The following is a 16,545-nucleotide window of genomic DNA, read 5'->3' as shown; positions in this document are numbered from 1 at the left end:
TACTCAAAATGAATCTTATACATTTTATTTACCCATTCACCAGTTTGGATTATTTCCTATAAATAATGTTTCTGTGAATAAGGTTTTCAGTATACATTCCCTTCAAAAAGCTTATGCCTGTTCATGCTCTTGCTTCTAAATTCTAGGAATCATCCCTTCTAGCACCAGGGGCTGCTTATGTGCTTGGTCTTAGGGTTTTCTCTTCTTAAATTTTTTGCATGATTATCTTTCATACTCTAAAGGAAATCACTATCATAAATCTACTTCCCTGGTACAGTGGGTAACTTTTAATACAGTTTATTTTGATAGCTGTGGTATATCTTTTATACCTGTAGAATTTTCTACATATTTCTATATATTAGTTTTGCCAACATGAGTTTGGGTGTCTTTTTCTAAAGGTGTGTGTGTGTGTGTGTGTGTGTGTGTGTGTGTGTGTGTGTGTGTGTGTCTTAAGAGAAAGTGGGAAAATCTAGCCACCTTACATGAAATGATGTAAACTATATACTGAAAGTTATTTATGGTTTGGAAAGATGGCTCAGTAACTAATATCACTTAGTGCTCTGGCAAGGTACTTGAGTTAATTCCCTACATTCACCAACTACCTGCAAATCCATCTCTGGGAGAATGGACACCTTTGGTGTCCATGGTCACCTGCACTCATGTGAACATTACAGATACACAGAAATACATGGCTAAAAGTAATAAAACAAAGAAACAAAACCCAGGGGCTACAAAGGTGGCCTAGTGGTTAAGCACTGGCTGCTCCTTCAGCGGACTCAGGCTGAATGCCTATACCTACACAGCAGCTTACAACCAAATGTGACTCTAGTTCCAGAAGATCTGGTATCATCCTCTGACCTCCACAGGCACCAGGCACATAGTGGTACACAGATAGGCATGCAGGCAAGGTATCCATACACAAAATTAAACTACATCTTTAAATTATAAAACTTATTTTTAAAATATCAATTATTGCTTTCCTTTATTCTTTCAACAATATTGGGTACCTGCAATAATCTGGGTGCTATTTTTTTTAGCATTGCTGGGGTATAACACTGCAGAAAAATGACTAAAGTCCCTGTTTCTGTTGAGCTTTCTTTCTAATAAATGAGATAAACAGGAATGGTGCAAGAAAATAATTAGTGCTAGGACAGAAAAAAAAAGTGTAGGAATAGTTTCTTCTCTTTGTGCTTGGCCGGTGAAACCTGAGCTGGGGTGTTCGGGCAGACACTGCAGACTTGTATAAGATCCTGAAGGCGGTGAGGAGCAGCTCTCTGAAAACAGGCAAGGAAAACTGGAAAGTTCATCAGAGTCCATGATGAGTAATCTGTGCTCTTTGTGTTTTACAGAGGCAAGTGTTACCAGCTTGAAACAGGCCGCCCTGGTCAAAGCTCCTCTCATTCCAACTCTGAATGCAATTGTGCAGTATTTAGACCTAACACCAAATCAGGAGTACTTGTCTGAAAGAATCAAAGGTAACTTGATTTGAAGAGGAAAAATGAAAGCTCTTTTGCAACATTAGGATTTTTGTAAATGAAAGATAACAAGGAAAAACATATTTTGAAAAAAGTAAAAATGTAATTATGGTCTTATATTTTATAAGTATATATTTAAGTATGGGTTAATTAAGGCTTATACTTGAACAACTTGTCAGTCCTCTAGTTGACACACTAAAAACTGTCAAAAGAGTATCCTTGAAGATTTTCATTATTTTATTCTGTGTAAGAAATTTAAATGAGTTTAATAGGCTAGACTCATTTTCTACTCTTAACACTACTAAGAACTGAGTGCCACTGTAATACTCTTTGTAAAATCAGTATGCTAATATGATTCTTGTAATTTTCGTAATTTCTATTTAATTTGTGGTTTCTGTTATATGCTTAGAATTTGGGGGGAGATGTGATCTGAGGAGATTGACCTGGAATCAGGAAGATCAACCTCTTGAGCCGGCCCATATACTCTCTTCAGTATACTGTTATACTCAGAACAATTCATAAAATTAGAGTTATTGTTCATTTGGATAGACTGTAAAATGTTTCTTTGTTAAAGCAGATTTTTAAAATAGTATTTTAGTATTCAAATTTTTCATACATTTTTACATAGTAAGTATTGCAGCCTGTTATGGATTCAGTTTTAAGAATAAGTGGTCTTTTATAACTTTGTAGAAACTTGTCACATAAGAGAACTTCAAGCAAGCACACAACACTTTGGAACTCAGGGATAGAGCATGTGCCTAGTTTGCCTGTTCAGTGCCCCCACCTCAAAAAAAAAAAAAAAAAAAAAACCCACAACCTTTGCGTCAGAGTTGAGAGTTGAGAACATGTCTGTCTCGGACCTCCCCCACCTGTCATTCCCAGGCTGCTTTCTGCCTGTTTCATTGGAAGCAAGTCCTACATGTCCCTGTCATCAGAGCCAAGCCATTTTGTGAAGCTCCTTTGTTGGATGGTCTTTCAGTTGTTAAATTAGTTCATCTGTAATGTTTTCTTAATATATTTGTAAAACAAAGCTTTATACAAAGTTCACATGCTGTTAGCATAGTCAGCTATCATACCTCACATTTGTAATGTTCCCTTATTTTATGAAATGGTCAGTCTTTGTTGTTTTAAATATCCTACCATCTTATGAAATATATAATCTTGTTTTAAATGTTGTTTGTTTGAATCAGGGTTCAAATACTATCATGTATTATGATAAATTAATGTTTAAGTTACAGTTTTCCTCTTTATCCTTTCTTCCTTCTTTTCTTCCTTTCTATCTCTTTTTTTAGTATTCTGGTAAGGTTTTCCAACAGAATATTTTCCTTACTGCAATATTCTGGCTTTCTTTTCTTGTTTGTTTGTTGCGTTTTGTCTATAGCATTTTAATTTTTACTTTTCTTACACAGAACTTTCTCAGGGTGGTTGTATGAGTTCATTCCGATGGAACAGAGGTGGAGACTTCAAAGGACGCAAGTGGGATACAGACCTGCCCACTGATTCTGCTGTAAGGCCTTAATATTTAGCCTGATAAATTTGTTATTATATTTATATGGTCTTGTTTTCCCATTATGAAGTATTAGAAAGAATTTAGGAAGTAAGAAGGGAATGGTTAGATAGCCTCTTGTCCAGCGCTGTACAGACGGTGTGCTCCCTTAAATGGTGCTGCTCTCTGACTCAGGTACTCAGCACACCTGCAGGAGCACTGTGTCAGGAAGACTATGCTGCTCCCCTTTTCGCTTGTATGATATTTAAGCAGTTTTTCATTATTATGCAACATTGTTTAATTGTTCTTTATTGGACCTAAAAGATTGATGAAGTGGTAGTGACAAAGAGTTTGTTTTTATGTGATACGTAATGTAGCAAAGAATATTATGACACATTCTTTCTTATGTAGGATTATTACTTTAGGGTATTATTCCAGGGTAGCCAGGGCTGCACAGAGAAACCCTGTCTCGAAAAAAACCAAAAAAAAAGAAAATTGCGGGTTTATTTTTGCTTGTTCGTTTTTTGGGTGTTTGTTTGAGACAGGGTTTTTCTGTATAGCCCTGGTTGTCCTGGAACTCACTCTGTAGACCAAGCTGCCCTCGAACTCAGAAATCTGCCCGCCTCTGCCTCCCAAGTGCCGGGATCATAGGCGTGCGCCCACCACTGCTTGGCTGTGTTATTTTTATATTAACTATTTACATGAAAATTAACTTTTGATGTTGATACTTAAATTGAGAATTGAGTGTATGCAGTTTTTCTTAGTGTTGCTGACAACTGTATGGATGCAAACTTTACATTTTAACAGAAAGAAAGGAGAATGGGAGGAGGAATGTCTGCTTTTCTTGGATTGTAGTAAAAATATAAAATGAAGGAGAAATGAGTTTGGTGTCTGAATCACCCCATTCCATGCCTGTTTCCCCACATTGGAGCTTTTAATGTGTCTCTTTAAAACTTTCCATTACATGATCAAGTTGATATGATGACAGATAAATTTTGTCAATTTTGAGAGGGTTTTTTTGTTTGTTTTCAAGACAGGGTTTCTCTGTGTAGCTCTGGCTGTCCTGGAGCACACTCTGTAGACCAGGCTGCCTCTGCCTCTCCAGTGCTGAGATTAAAGGTGTGTGCCACCACTGCCCAGCTTGAGTGAATTTTTTAGGAGGGTGGTGGCAATCACAGCCAGAGCAGTGCTCCATGCCCTGGGCTACATGCCAGCCCTGGAGTAGATCGATGAGATATAAGCTGAGCTTGCCTTCTACATACTAAATGTTTTGTAAGTTAAGTAAGTTTCTTATCTTTAAAAAAGTAATTGTAAGTACAGATCTTTTCTAAGACTTGTGACTGCGGTAGATTGTCATGCTAACTGAATGATCTATCGCTGTGTCCTTTTCAGATCATCATGCATGTGTTTTGCACCTACCTGGATTCCAGATTACCTCCACACCCTAAGTACCCTGATGGGAAAACCTTCACTTCTCAGCATTTCGTTCAGACGCCAAATAAACCAGGTTCGAACTCCTAAAAGAACATGTTGAAATTTTTGCCTGGAATTCCCTAAATATTTAGTTTTTTAACATGTCACATTTTCTTCACAGATGTTACGAATGAAAATGTATTTTGTATTTATCAGAGTGCTGTCAACCCTCCACATTATGAGCTAATCTATCAGCGACATGTCTACAATCTTCCAAAGGTATTTCTTTCTTTTCAGTTTTTGGGGTTGAACTTGGAACCTCGTGCATGCTGGGCAAGTGTTCTACCACTGAGCTACACCCTGTCCCTAAAGTGCATGTTACTAGGAAACATCACAATGGCACTTTGATGGTATTTTTTAAAATTGAATTTATTGATTTGGTTTTGCTTCTGGCTCCTGAGTGCTGAGATTAAAGATATGCACTACTATCTCCAGCTCTTTGTATATCTTTTTAATCATGTTATTTATATAACCTTATACTTTGCTTTTAATAAATAACTTTAAAACATAATTTTCTCATCTTTAAAAATCTTTTATAAAAATATTAGTGACCATAAAAATCCTTCATAGCATAATTTCTCCAACTATATTCTCCTTTTGAACTCTTGGGATGACTGAGCTTTTCCATGGCAAGCACTGTCAAATGCCCATCTTGATACACACAGCCATCTGTATTTTGGATCATTTCTTTAGCCCAAATTCCTAACAATTGAATTCTAAGGCACAGAATATTTCCAAAGCTGTTAGAAAATATGACCAAATGACTTTATATAAGAAGTTAACCTAGCTGGGCGGTGGTGGCGCACACCTGTAATCCCAGCACTCTGGGAGGCAGAGGCAGGCGGATTTCTGAGTTCGAGGCCAGCCTGGTCTACAGAGTGAGTTCCAGGACAGCCAGGGCTATACAGAGAAACCCTGTCTCGAAAAAACCAAATCCAAAAAACAAAACAAAACAAAAAAACAAACAAACAAACAAACAAAAAAACCCAACCAAAAAAAAAAGAAGTTAACCTGACAGTTCATGTGTCCATGCAGGTGTTTTATTCTTGTTTGTAAATAAGTTTTATTGGTGATCTTTGCAATTTATTAATCAGCATCTTTACTGAAAATTTTTGCATTGACTGCCTTTTGTTTTTGTTGGTTTTTAATTTGCAGAGGTGGGGAATGGACAGGGTCTTTTCATGGCTTCAGATGGTCAGTTCTTCCTCAGTTTTCTGAGTGCTAGGATTACAGGCAGGCTCCTCCATACACACATAATCATGCAATCATGCATGGAGTTTTGCATCCTATCTCCAGCAAAGATAGTCATTTCTTTCCAGTTTAATTAATAGTACTTGTGTTCTTGCATACGTATTTTGAGCCACAGGGGCTCCTGTGACTGCCCATGGCATTTTTTTTTTTTTTGTATGAAAGAAAAACACTACCTTGTAAAATTTATACACCTAAAGTCATATAAAGTTGATCTATCAATAGAGGGATTTTATAGACCAACACTTAAAAATCATTGTTGAATTTCAGAGCTGGCAAACATTGCCTGGCTGTACTTACAAATAAAATCATTTAACATATTCTTTATATACTAAAGGCATACTGGGCTGTATTTTGAAGACTAGCTATTGGCGGGCAGTGGTGGTGCACACCTGTAATCCCAGCACTCTGGGAGGCAGAGGCAGGCGCATTTCTGAGTTCGAGGACAGCCAGGGCTACACGGAGAAACCCTGTCTCTAAAAAAACCAAATCCAAAATCTGCCCCCCCCCCCAAAAAAAACTAGCTATAAGCTATGTGAATCCTAACACTGTTGTTACAGTGGTGTGCTTGGGAGATAGAATATGTTTTATGTGTAGTGTATGGGCCCATCAGCCTCAGAAAAGCTTCGTGATTTGGTTCTGCATGTGTAAGACCCACACCCTGCCCCACGCAGTCTGTCAACCTTCTGTTCATATTTCAGATCTGGATAAAATCTTGCATTTAGGAAGCCATTTCCTGCCTCTGTAGTCTTAAGTTAGGGGCGTCCCTGAGTTTCTCTGGCACCCACTCCTCATCATTCCACTCTCAGCTAGCTGTGTTCAGTGTCCGACCTTTCCTGCTCCATGATCAGCTCCGTGCATGTTCATGGGTCCATCCCGTCTTGCCATAGGATTCCCTACTTGTTTGCAAAGTGTAGGTGTTGTGTATCACATGAATACAACTTTGAATTATGTCAAATGTTGAACTGGTGGGATGCAAACTGATAAGATCTGCATTTGTGTATGACTGAATCCTTTAGTTCAAATCTTACTAGGTTTTTGTTTTTGTCTTGATTCTAGGGCAGAAATAATATGTTTCATACGTTGTTGATGTTCCTTTACATCATAAAGACCAAAGAGTCAGGAATGCTTGGGTAGGTACTGAACAACTTTAAAGTTAACTACTCAATGTAATGACTTCCTGATAACTTTAACTTAATTTAGTTAGACTTCCTGTGTTCACATTCTGCCAAAGTAGCACATACACCACAAGATTTGTAGACAGATTCTAGATGGGTTCTAGTTCATCAGTGCCACAGAACCACCATTTTCCTGCTGGTAATGTCAGTTAGATGATATCAGGTTGGCTTTACGCTTTTGTCCATCCCCTGGAGTTCCATTTTAGACGCAAAGCATTCCATAACATCATTATATTTCCAAAGGACCCAGTGTGTACCCTTTCCAAAATAATATTAACTGAGAAGAAAATAGTCTGTTAAGGTTGTTTATGAATTCAGTAATGAAACTCACATTATTTACAAATTTAGATTTACTGTATTGTCATATTGATGATTCACTGCTTTAATATTTCAAATGTTGTTTGAAGTAAATGGACCACTCCTGAAGCTGAAGAATCTGCTAATATATATGTGGGGGTCTGAAGACTTAGCTTCTGAGGTCCAGCTGTCATAGGAAGGACCTAAAGCCAGTGAAAGGTCAAGGGAAGTGCCTGGTGCAGAAGACATGTGTAGCTGGTCCAATCTGCTGGGCAAGCCTCTGAGGAAAAGATTGTGTTTACACGTGCTGTTCATAGGTTAGAGATTAGATATGTCCCCAAATGAGCTGCCATCACAGCCCAGGCACATGTGCCACATGACTTGTCTGAACTGAGACACTCTAAAGGGCAAAATGAGTGTCAGATTTCACAAAAAGAAGTAAAGTTACCTGCTTACATATGTTGTACACTGCTTACGTACTGAATATTGTTTTGGGTGTCTACTGCAAATATGAAGGTGGTGTGTGCAAGGCACTATCTGAGTTAAAGCAAACTATTCCTAAATTTCTTTTATTATGTAGAAAATATGAAAGCAGACAGTTGTGAACAGAAATATTTGTCCCCTTCTGTTTTTATGTGTTTGTCTGTTCTTGGTTGTTTTGTTATTGTTGTTTAAATTATTTGTTTTATGTATATGAATATGTGTATGAATGCATATGTATATGAAAACACTGTAGCTGTCTTCAGACACCCCAGAAGAGGGCCTCAGATCTCATTACGGATGGTTGTAAGCTACCATGTGGATGCTGGGACTTGAACTCAAGACCTCTAGAAGAATAGTCGGTGCTCTTAACCACTGAGCCATCGCTCCAGTCCCTGTTTTTTGTTTGATTTGTTGTTGTTGTTGTTTCTTCTGAGGTAGGGTCTCTCTGTGTAGCCCTGGCTGTCCTGGACTCACTGTAGACCAGGCTGGCCTTGAACTCATGGAGGTCCACCTGCCCTTTCCTCCCAGGTACTGAGATTTAAAATTAAAAGTGTTTGCCACCATGCCCAGTCTCATATTTTTTAATATAAGAAAGATTAAATAGGAAACTTTTTTTTATTTTTATTTTTTTGGGGTCCCCCCCCCCCCCCGAGATAGGGTTTCTCTGTGTAGCCCTGGCTGTCCTGGAACTCACTCTGTAGACCAGGCTGGCCGTGAATTCAGAAATCCACCTGCCTCAGCCTCCCAAGTGCTGAGATTAAAGGTGTGCGCCACTACCGCCTGGGAAAATCATTTTGTAAAGTATCTAAGGTTTTTCATTATTTTTCAATTGCAAAAATAATGCATGTTCAAAATAAAAATATTTAAGTAGCATAACAGTGCACACTAGAAAATGACGGTACCTTTCTACTCAGCTGCTCTATCCACCTCTAACAAGGTGCTCAGTGTCAGGTTTTCAATCCAGACTGTCTGGAAGAGTGGGTTTGTATCTTTCACCATGTTTTAAAAATGAATTGCACCCAGACTTACTGTTCTTTGAGCTGACTTTTAAATTTTGTGATGTGTCTTAGGCATTTGTCAGTATTAATAAGAATATATTTTTTCTAAAATTTCTAGTAAGGTTTCATTCTAATTGCATATATATATATATATATATATATATATATATATATATATATATAGTAATATAAAATTTACAATAAGAGTATTGTCAGTATACAAAATTACTGTTAGAACTAAAGGTGGCTTAGCTGTAAGAGCCCAGGGTGCCTTTGCAGAGGTCCCTCGTTCAATTCCCAGTATCCTGATGGTGGTTCACAACTGTCCTAACTCTAGTTCCAGGAGACTGACACCTGCCCTGGCTTCCACAGGCACTAGGCATGTACACAGTACACATGTGCATCGGGCACAACACTTAGATACAGAGTAATTTAAATTTGGTGTTTCTAAAAGGCTGGGGGTTTGTTTGTTTGTTTGTGGGGGGGTGTCTTTGTTGTTGTTGTTTTGGTTTAACTTGGTTTTCCAAAACAGAGTTCTTCCTCTTGTAACCCTGGCTGTCCTTGAACTCAAGAAATCATCTTGCCTTTTCCTGCTGGGATTAAAGGTGTGTGCCACCACCACAAGGCTTGAAAATTCTTTTGAGTATATGGTGAGATTTTAGCTTTTGAAAACTTAGTCATTGGTCAGTTTTTGATGGTGCTGAGGAGTCTACTGAACTATATTCCCAGTGTTGGCTTTTCCATGTTTCAGGGGAATATTTTTGTTTGGTGTTTTAGTCCATGTATATTACATCACACACTGGCCTTGAATTCCCAATCTTCCTGCTTCTGCCTCTGGAGTTTAGGAATTGCTAGGTGAATGCCACCATGCCCAACTTCCAAAACTGTAATTTACATGGTAAATAAATAATTACATGTAATTTATGTTGATGTGTGTGTGTGTGTGTGTGTATCTGTATATGTCTGTGTGCGTGCGCCCGCCATCTTATCCTCCCCTTGTATTTCTTTTAATCAAGGAAGGAAAAAATACTTTAAAATATTAATATTTTTCAGCTGGCTTAGAAATGAAAAGCACTTGCTGTTTTTCCAGAAGACTCAAGTTCATCTCTCAGCATCTACACCAGGCAACTTCACAACCACCTGTAACTCCTGCTTCAGGGGATCCATCACCCTATTCTGGCCTCCACAAGGACCTGCAAATGTGGCATACATACATACACACACACCACACACACACACACACACACACACACACACACAAATATATATATATATATATATATATATAAAATCTTTTTATTTTAAAGATAAATAAGATAAAATAAAAATGCTTTTAAAGCAGATAGTTAAGGCCAGGTGTGGTGGTATATACCTGTAATCCCAACACTCAGAAGGTGAATTTAAGAATTACACATATATATAGTGAGCCCCAGTTCAACACAGGCTACAGTTAAGACCCTGTCTTAAACAAACAAACAAAAACCTACCATCTTATAGAGTATAAGTGCCTTAGATAAAGCCTGGGGCTCAAAATTAATGAATAGTTAATATTTCCCAACAACTACACCTCAAGAGTTCCAGCTAACAGCCCTCAAACACTTGAGATTAGGCTTGCGGTATCTGACTTGGGTGGTATGGGTTCTGTAGTCCCTTCTCTTCTTACAGTCAATATAGTTATATTATTCTGGAATATATTTGTCTTTCTGTCACATACAGTATGGCATAGTTTAAGATGTATGGCTAGCGGGAGGTGGTGGCGCACGCCTTTAATCCTAGCACTTGGGAGGCAGAGGCAGGTGGATTTCTGAGTTCAAGGACAGCCTGGTCTACAGAGTGAGTTCCAGGACAGCCAGGGCTACACAGAGAAACCCTATCTCAAAAAACAAAACAACAGAAAAAAAGATGTATGACTAATGAACAAACTTACAGAAATGGCCCCCATAGACTCATATGTTTGAATTCTCGGTTGCCAATTGGTGGAAGTGTTTGGGAAGGATAAGATGTGACCATGTGTTGTTGAAGGCTGGTGTTAAGACTGACTGCTTGCTGCCATGCTCATGGACACTTAAATCTTTGAAATGCTTTTTTTTATAAGCTGTCCTAGTCATGGTATCTTTGTTATTGTTGTTGTTGTTATTATTATTATTATCATCATCATCATTATTTTGAGATAGGATTTATCAGTGTAGCTCTGACTATCCTGGAACTCTGTGGACCTCAAACAGAGATTCACCTGCCTCTGCCTTTTGAGTGCTGAAATTAAAGGCATGTACTACCATGCCTAACATTAGTAATGGTATCTTACAGCAGCTATAGAAAAGTAATTAAGACACTTACCAAGAAATCCCTAATAATCAGTAGATTTCTATTCAAGCCAAGGCCTAACATCTCTGTTTCCTCTATTTAGAAAACTTAATGATGCTGGGCAGTGGTGACACATTCTTTCCCCCAGCACTCAGGAGACAGAGGCAGGAGGAATCTTTGTGAGTTGGAGGCCAGCCTGCTCTACAGAGAAAGTTCCAGGACAGCCAGGGCCACACAAAGAAAACTTGTCTTGAAAAACAAAATTAATTGGCACTGTGTAGTATTACTAAAAATATTTGTTAACTCTCTTTACTTGATGTAGCTTTTTAAGTCTACTGAAAAATTAATTTTTCACCCCATAAACCAATTTATTCTAAATACAGGTTTTAAGCACAGTTGCTAAAGTAGTTGCCATTACTTGAACTCACCTGCTGAGCTGTGACAGGCTGTATTGCTGAGTCACCTCAGCTTTCGCCAGTTACACAGATGTCCCTCCTATTGTTAACTTTACTAGAATCAGACCTTAGATACATTGGCAAGCAATCCTACTAAAACTGTTTTCCTTTCTTTGCAGGAGAGTTAACCTTGGGCTCTCTGGTGTGAACATTTTATGGATCTTTGGAGAGTAGTCCGTCATTTAACTGCAGACATTTGGACTTGCATTTTATCTGGCCTGGAAGAAGTTGAAGCTAAGCAGCTTCGAGTAAGCGTCTCTTCTGAATCAGTGCATGTTTTGCAGACTTGGTAGATTGAACAGGTAACAGGCTCGGGGAAGCTTCTCCTGAACGTAACAGCCTGCGTCTTCTAGTCCACCCTACATGTGTTACACTGAATGACTCGGAAACTACAGACCTGGGCTGGAAACTAGTGTACTTCCCTTCACTCGGTGAGCTGAAGGGCGCCTCTCCATTTTAACCCCAGTGAGAATCTGCCCCTCATTCTTCACCATCAGAGACTGGTTTTCATTGTTGGATAGTAGTGTAAGTACTCAAATGAACCTTGCTAGTTTTCTTTGTTGTATCTTTATATTTCCCCAGTGTTCTACAAGTCAGCCTAAAGCTGAAATGAAATTAATTTCTAAGTGATGTAGTAATTAATCCTGCTGAGCCATCTCCCCAGCCCCCTATTGGTTTTTTAATATTAAAAGAGATTTGATAATATTGGCATCTTGAAAGGTCAATGCTTGCATTAAAATTAGCTGATAAAATTAAACTTTCGGGTTTCGTTAAATGTCTAAGGCCATCAAGAAAACGGTTCACTGCTTTTATTAGCTCTCTCTGTGTGGTGTGTGTGTGGTGTGTGGTGTGTGTGTGTGTGTGCACGTGCACGCGCGCATGCACTGGCACTGTGTATCATCAGCAGGCATTTTTCTCACTGCCTTCATTACGATCCCAATGATAGCCTTCCCATTTCTACTTTATAGGTAGAGTATCAGCTCTCCATTTTTCATCCTGTGTGTATATGAAGCAATTAGTAGCTACATTTTTTTTTAGTGGAGGGTGTTTTTGAGACATGGTTTCTCTGTATAGTCCTGGCTGTCCTATAGAACTCACTCTGTACACCAGGCTGTCCTCAAACTACAGAGATCCACCTGCCTCTGCTTCCTGAGTGCTGCCATTAAAGATGGACACCACCAGGCAGTGGTGGCGCACACCTTTAATCCCAGCACTTGGGAGGCAGAGGCAGGCAGATTTCTAAGTTCGAGGCCAGCCTGGTCTACAGAGTGAGAGTTCCAGGACGGCCAGGGCTACACCGAGAAACCCTGTCTCAAAAAAAAAAAAAAAAAAAACCAAAACAAATCAAAAAGGTATACACCACCAATGCCAAGCTAGTCCATTTTTAATGGACGTGTCTCTATAAAGATTATTTCTATCACCTGAATGTGAACAGATGGTGTGTGCCTCACATTTTGTATGGTTTTCATTTTTTTTTTTTATTCAAAAGGTCCGAAGGCTGACCTTAAGTTTAAAAGCTAATGTCCAAAAGGATGGAACTATCACTTAACTGCTCTTGATAAGTGTTAACTTGTTACCCTTAAAAGAAAATATCACTTAAACATTCTAAACATAAGGACATGTTAGAATTTAAACCTGTGATTTTGAGAGGTATTCAAGGGGCAATGGAATCAGTTGTTGTGCTATTTTAAGTATATAACTGCACAGACTGTCCTAAAAGCACCAGCATCTTAACAGCACATAAGACACTGCCAACCTTGTCTCTTATTTGTAACTGTGAAAGAATACAACATAGTAGTAAATATATGTAAAAACACTTGACTATGTCAAAGTAAAGTTGTTTTACCTGCGTACTTAGTGTAGGTTGCTGCAGAGTTCCTATAACAACTTCTTTACGAGTGTTTGAGCTGGCTGTACTTACTATTCTCTTTTATTTAAACAGAATTGGCACAGACTTGGTGGGATATTGCCAGGAACTTCAGCTGCTCATGAGGTTGAAGTGGGAGGATTATTAGTTCAAGGCCAAACTAGGGTACATAGTGATAACCTTTCATAAAGATTAAATAGTAATAAAATAATTATAATTCTACATTGGTGAAATCATTTGAATTTATTCTACAGAAAGTGTGCTGCAAATATAGCATCATGTTTTGTTCTGTTTGTTTGTTTGTTCTGTTTGTTTGTTTGTTTTCATTACTAGGAACTGAATCCCAGGTACAGCTTACAGTGTACCACGGAGCTATATCCCCAGCCCCCAGTATAGCAGTTTCTTGTATTCAAGTGAGTCAGTGTCTACTAATACCATGATCCTCCTGAGTGTGTGCCACGTGGTCCTTTTCTTTGCTTGGCTCAGATCCGTGAATCTGGATTGCGTTCACTGTGACATTTATCTTTTTCTTTATTAATACCAGCCTTTACTTAAACCAAATTTGCTTTAAAGCATACTGAAGGTGTTTATAATCTAGTTTCCACTAAGAGAGAAATGCTGTGTTACTTGGTTTTCTCAAACTAATATATTCTTCAAGCTGATATTTGAATGGCAAAGAAATGTGTACAGAATAGTTCTTTCTCAGCTTGGCTTTGCAAGAAAACTTCCATGTGGACTTCTCCAGAAGGCTGCCTTGGCCCTTTCCTCCACTGCAGAGTCTCCTTGGTGAGACATTGTTCCCACAGATTCACTCACCACATCTCAGCCTGATCCCCAAACTAATCAATATGCACTAAATCTCTCCTGAGCTCCATCATTACTTACTAGGAACCTGTCAGACACCTGCAGTTGGGTATCTGTCTGTCTGTAGACTCTGCATCTGGGACCCCAGTCACACCTCCTGAAATCGTTGAGGCCTTTTGGCATCCCTTTCTCTGCCTGTTAGACTGCCAGTTGCTCAGGCTTGAAACTGTGGTGTCGACTTTGATTCCTTGAGTTCCCTGTGTCCCCAGTCCAATCAGGCAGCAGACCTCATCCATTCTTTTTTAACAATGTCCCTTGCAGCTGTCCCTTTGCATTTCTGCCACCACTCCTCCCATTTGTACGCTTATCAACTCACACAGGACTGCTGTAACGGCCTAATTAATCTCATAGCCTTCTAATTGTTGCCATGCTTCCAGATTTTCCAATTCAGCTTGTACATTCTCTTCAAATTTATCTTCCTGAAACACCTGTTTGATTGTTTCATTCCCTTGATAAATTCCTAAGCCTGACATTTAAAGCCCTCCACAATCTGGCCCCAGCTGGGCCTTCTGCACCCAAATCTTTGGTTCTTTCTGCTGTGACATTCTCTGCTTGTTGTCTCTGCTCAGCCTCTGCAGTCTCTGGGACTGCTCCGGTTCCATGGTCCTCCCTCCGTGAGACTCACTCTGATTAAACTTGCTCCCTGGTCCTAACCATGCCAGCTAGCCAGCATTTTTCTCCAGAAAATGAGACCCGTGTCTTTGGCAATCAGCCTTCCTACCAACAGATTTGGAAATGGATGAATAGCTAGCTCATCTTCACACAGGACAGCAGGTGAGCAGCTTGAGCTGAGGACACTGCTGTTCAGGGACACCTGTACCTATGGATAGGGCACCCGCAGGGAGAGAGCTTCAGAGCTCCACCTGCCGCACACACGAGAGTGTTAAGTTGTTTAGCAATACCCCAGGACCACTTCCTGTCCCCAGCAGCCTGGGGTATAGCCAGAGCAGCACTTTGTCCCAGATAAGACAGCAGTAAAGACCCGCAGAGGCTGGCAGCCCTGCTCGGGAATGTGTCCATCTTTGAGCTTCTTGGAGCATCGGCAGGCTCTTGGGAAGGAAGGCTTCAGGGAAGGATGTCTCATCTGACCACCTAGGGAGGGAAGGCACAACCAGCGCCCAGTAACACTGCCATGGGCACTCAGTCACTTCCCACCGAGTCTAGGGTGGTTTCAGATCTGGCTGGAGCTGCATCTCAGTAGATATCAGTATTTCCCTTTCTTTACACCCTGAATGACTGATGGTTCATAATGGATTCCATGCAGTGGGGAAGAAGAGGACCAAGCAAGATGGATGTGGCCCAAGTGCACCACCAAGGACAGCATTGGCCCCAAAGATATTTCGTAGCAGCCCACAAGAAAATAACCATGCTTTCTGTGGAGGGAGTTTAAAGATAGAAGTGCTAATGCAGTGCTAAGGCAGTGGTTAGAGGCCAGCCTGTTCTATATAGTGAATTCCACGACAACCAGGGCTACATTGAAAGACCCAGTCTCAATAAATAAATAAGTCCTGCCTCCAAAACAAAGCAAATATTCTAAAATCAGTCTGACTTCAAAGAGCCACTTGACAGAATGCACTAATTTGTAGGGGCAAAGCAGTGGTTTTGAGTTTTGGGTTTTTTTGGTAGGGGTGGCTTTTTGTTTGTTTGTTTTGTTCTCTGAGCCAGGGTCTTACTATGTAGTCCATACTAACTATGAACTCCTGAAATCTTCCTACCTCAGCCTCTATAGTGAGTGCTAGGATCACAAACAGGTATACATCATTTACCTGCCTTCACGTGGAATTTCTGGTTGTAAGGTGACAGGAAGTTGCGGACAGTGCTCGTAGTGAAGAGAGAGAGTGGCACTGGGAATGCTTCCTTGTGTGGAATCACATCTTCAGGGGCCTTGACAGTTCACACCCCACCTCAGCCGCACAGCCCAGCTACTACGTTAGCTCCTTCCACATTAACCCTGGCTGTCCCCCTTCCCTTCCCCTGTTTTTCTTCTAAACTAGAAGGAAAAAAATAACAGACTGCTTTCATCAGCTGCATCCCACAGGGTAAAGTTAGAAGTGGGCAGTCCACTCCTGCGGGGGCAGCAACCAGGCTCAACTCTTTCTCAAACAAATGGCTCAAGAACAGCTCTGATGGTTTTGGCCCAGAGTATAGGCACCAATTTACTGCACTCCAGCTGCAAAGAAAGGCCCCTGTGTGCCTTAGAAGTGGAGTACCATCCAGACCACCCTGTGGCTGGACATGCCTTGCTAACTAGGGAGAGAGACTTGCAGAGGTCTTGCAATGAAACCATGGCCACCACACCTGGTGGCTTGAAGGTCTGCATGGCTTCCCTCATGAGCTCTGACCATCTTTTAAATCAATTCAACACAATGGTCTCTGTTCATGTCAATGTGTTCTGCATGAGTTCTTTGGTTTTTTTT

The 16,545-nt window shown here is 40.0% G+C and overlaps 1 protein-coding gene across 2 annotated transcripts in view; it reads left to right on the top strand.

The window, feature by feature from the left end:
- Positions 1-12,154, top strand: part of Tmem209 (transmembrane protein 209) — a 28,190-nt gene extending 16,036 nt beyond the window's left edge. For both annotated transcript variants that reach the window (XM_052173378.1, XM_052173377.1), the window contains 6 exons: positions 1,350-1,475; positions 2,885-2,982; positions 4,354-4,468; positions 4,556-4,653; positions 6,742-6,815; positions 11,517-12,154. In XM_052173378.1, coding sequence (XP_052029338.1) covers positions 1,350-1,475; positions 2,885-2,982; positions 4,354-4,468; positions 4,556-4,653; positions 6,742-6,815; positions 11,517-11,571 — 566 coding nt within the window. In that variant the 3' untranslated portion in view covers positions 11,572-12,154. The remainder of the gene's footprint in view (positions 1-1,349; positions 1,476-2,884; positions 2,983-4,353; positions 4,469-4,555; positions 4,654-6,741; positions 6,816-11,516) is intronic.
- The last annotated feature ends 4,391 nt before the right edge of the window (positions 12,155-16,545 follow it).

This window comes from Apodemus sylvaticus, chromosome 2 (genome assembly GCF_947179515.1).
Source record: "Apodemus sylvaticus chromosome 2, mApoSyl1.1, whole genome shotgun sequence".
NCBI classification, from domain to species: domain Eukaryota; kingdom Metazoa; phylum Chordata; class Mammalia; order Rodentia; family Muridae; genus Apodemus; species Apodemus sylvaticus.
Note: the sequence above shows the minus strand (reverse complement) of the source record. Positions and strands in the feature narration are given on the sequence as shown.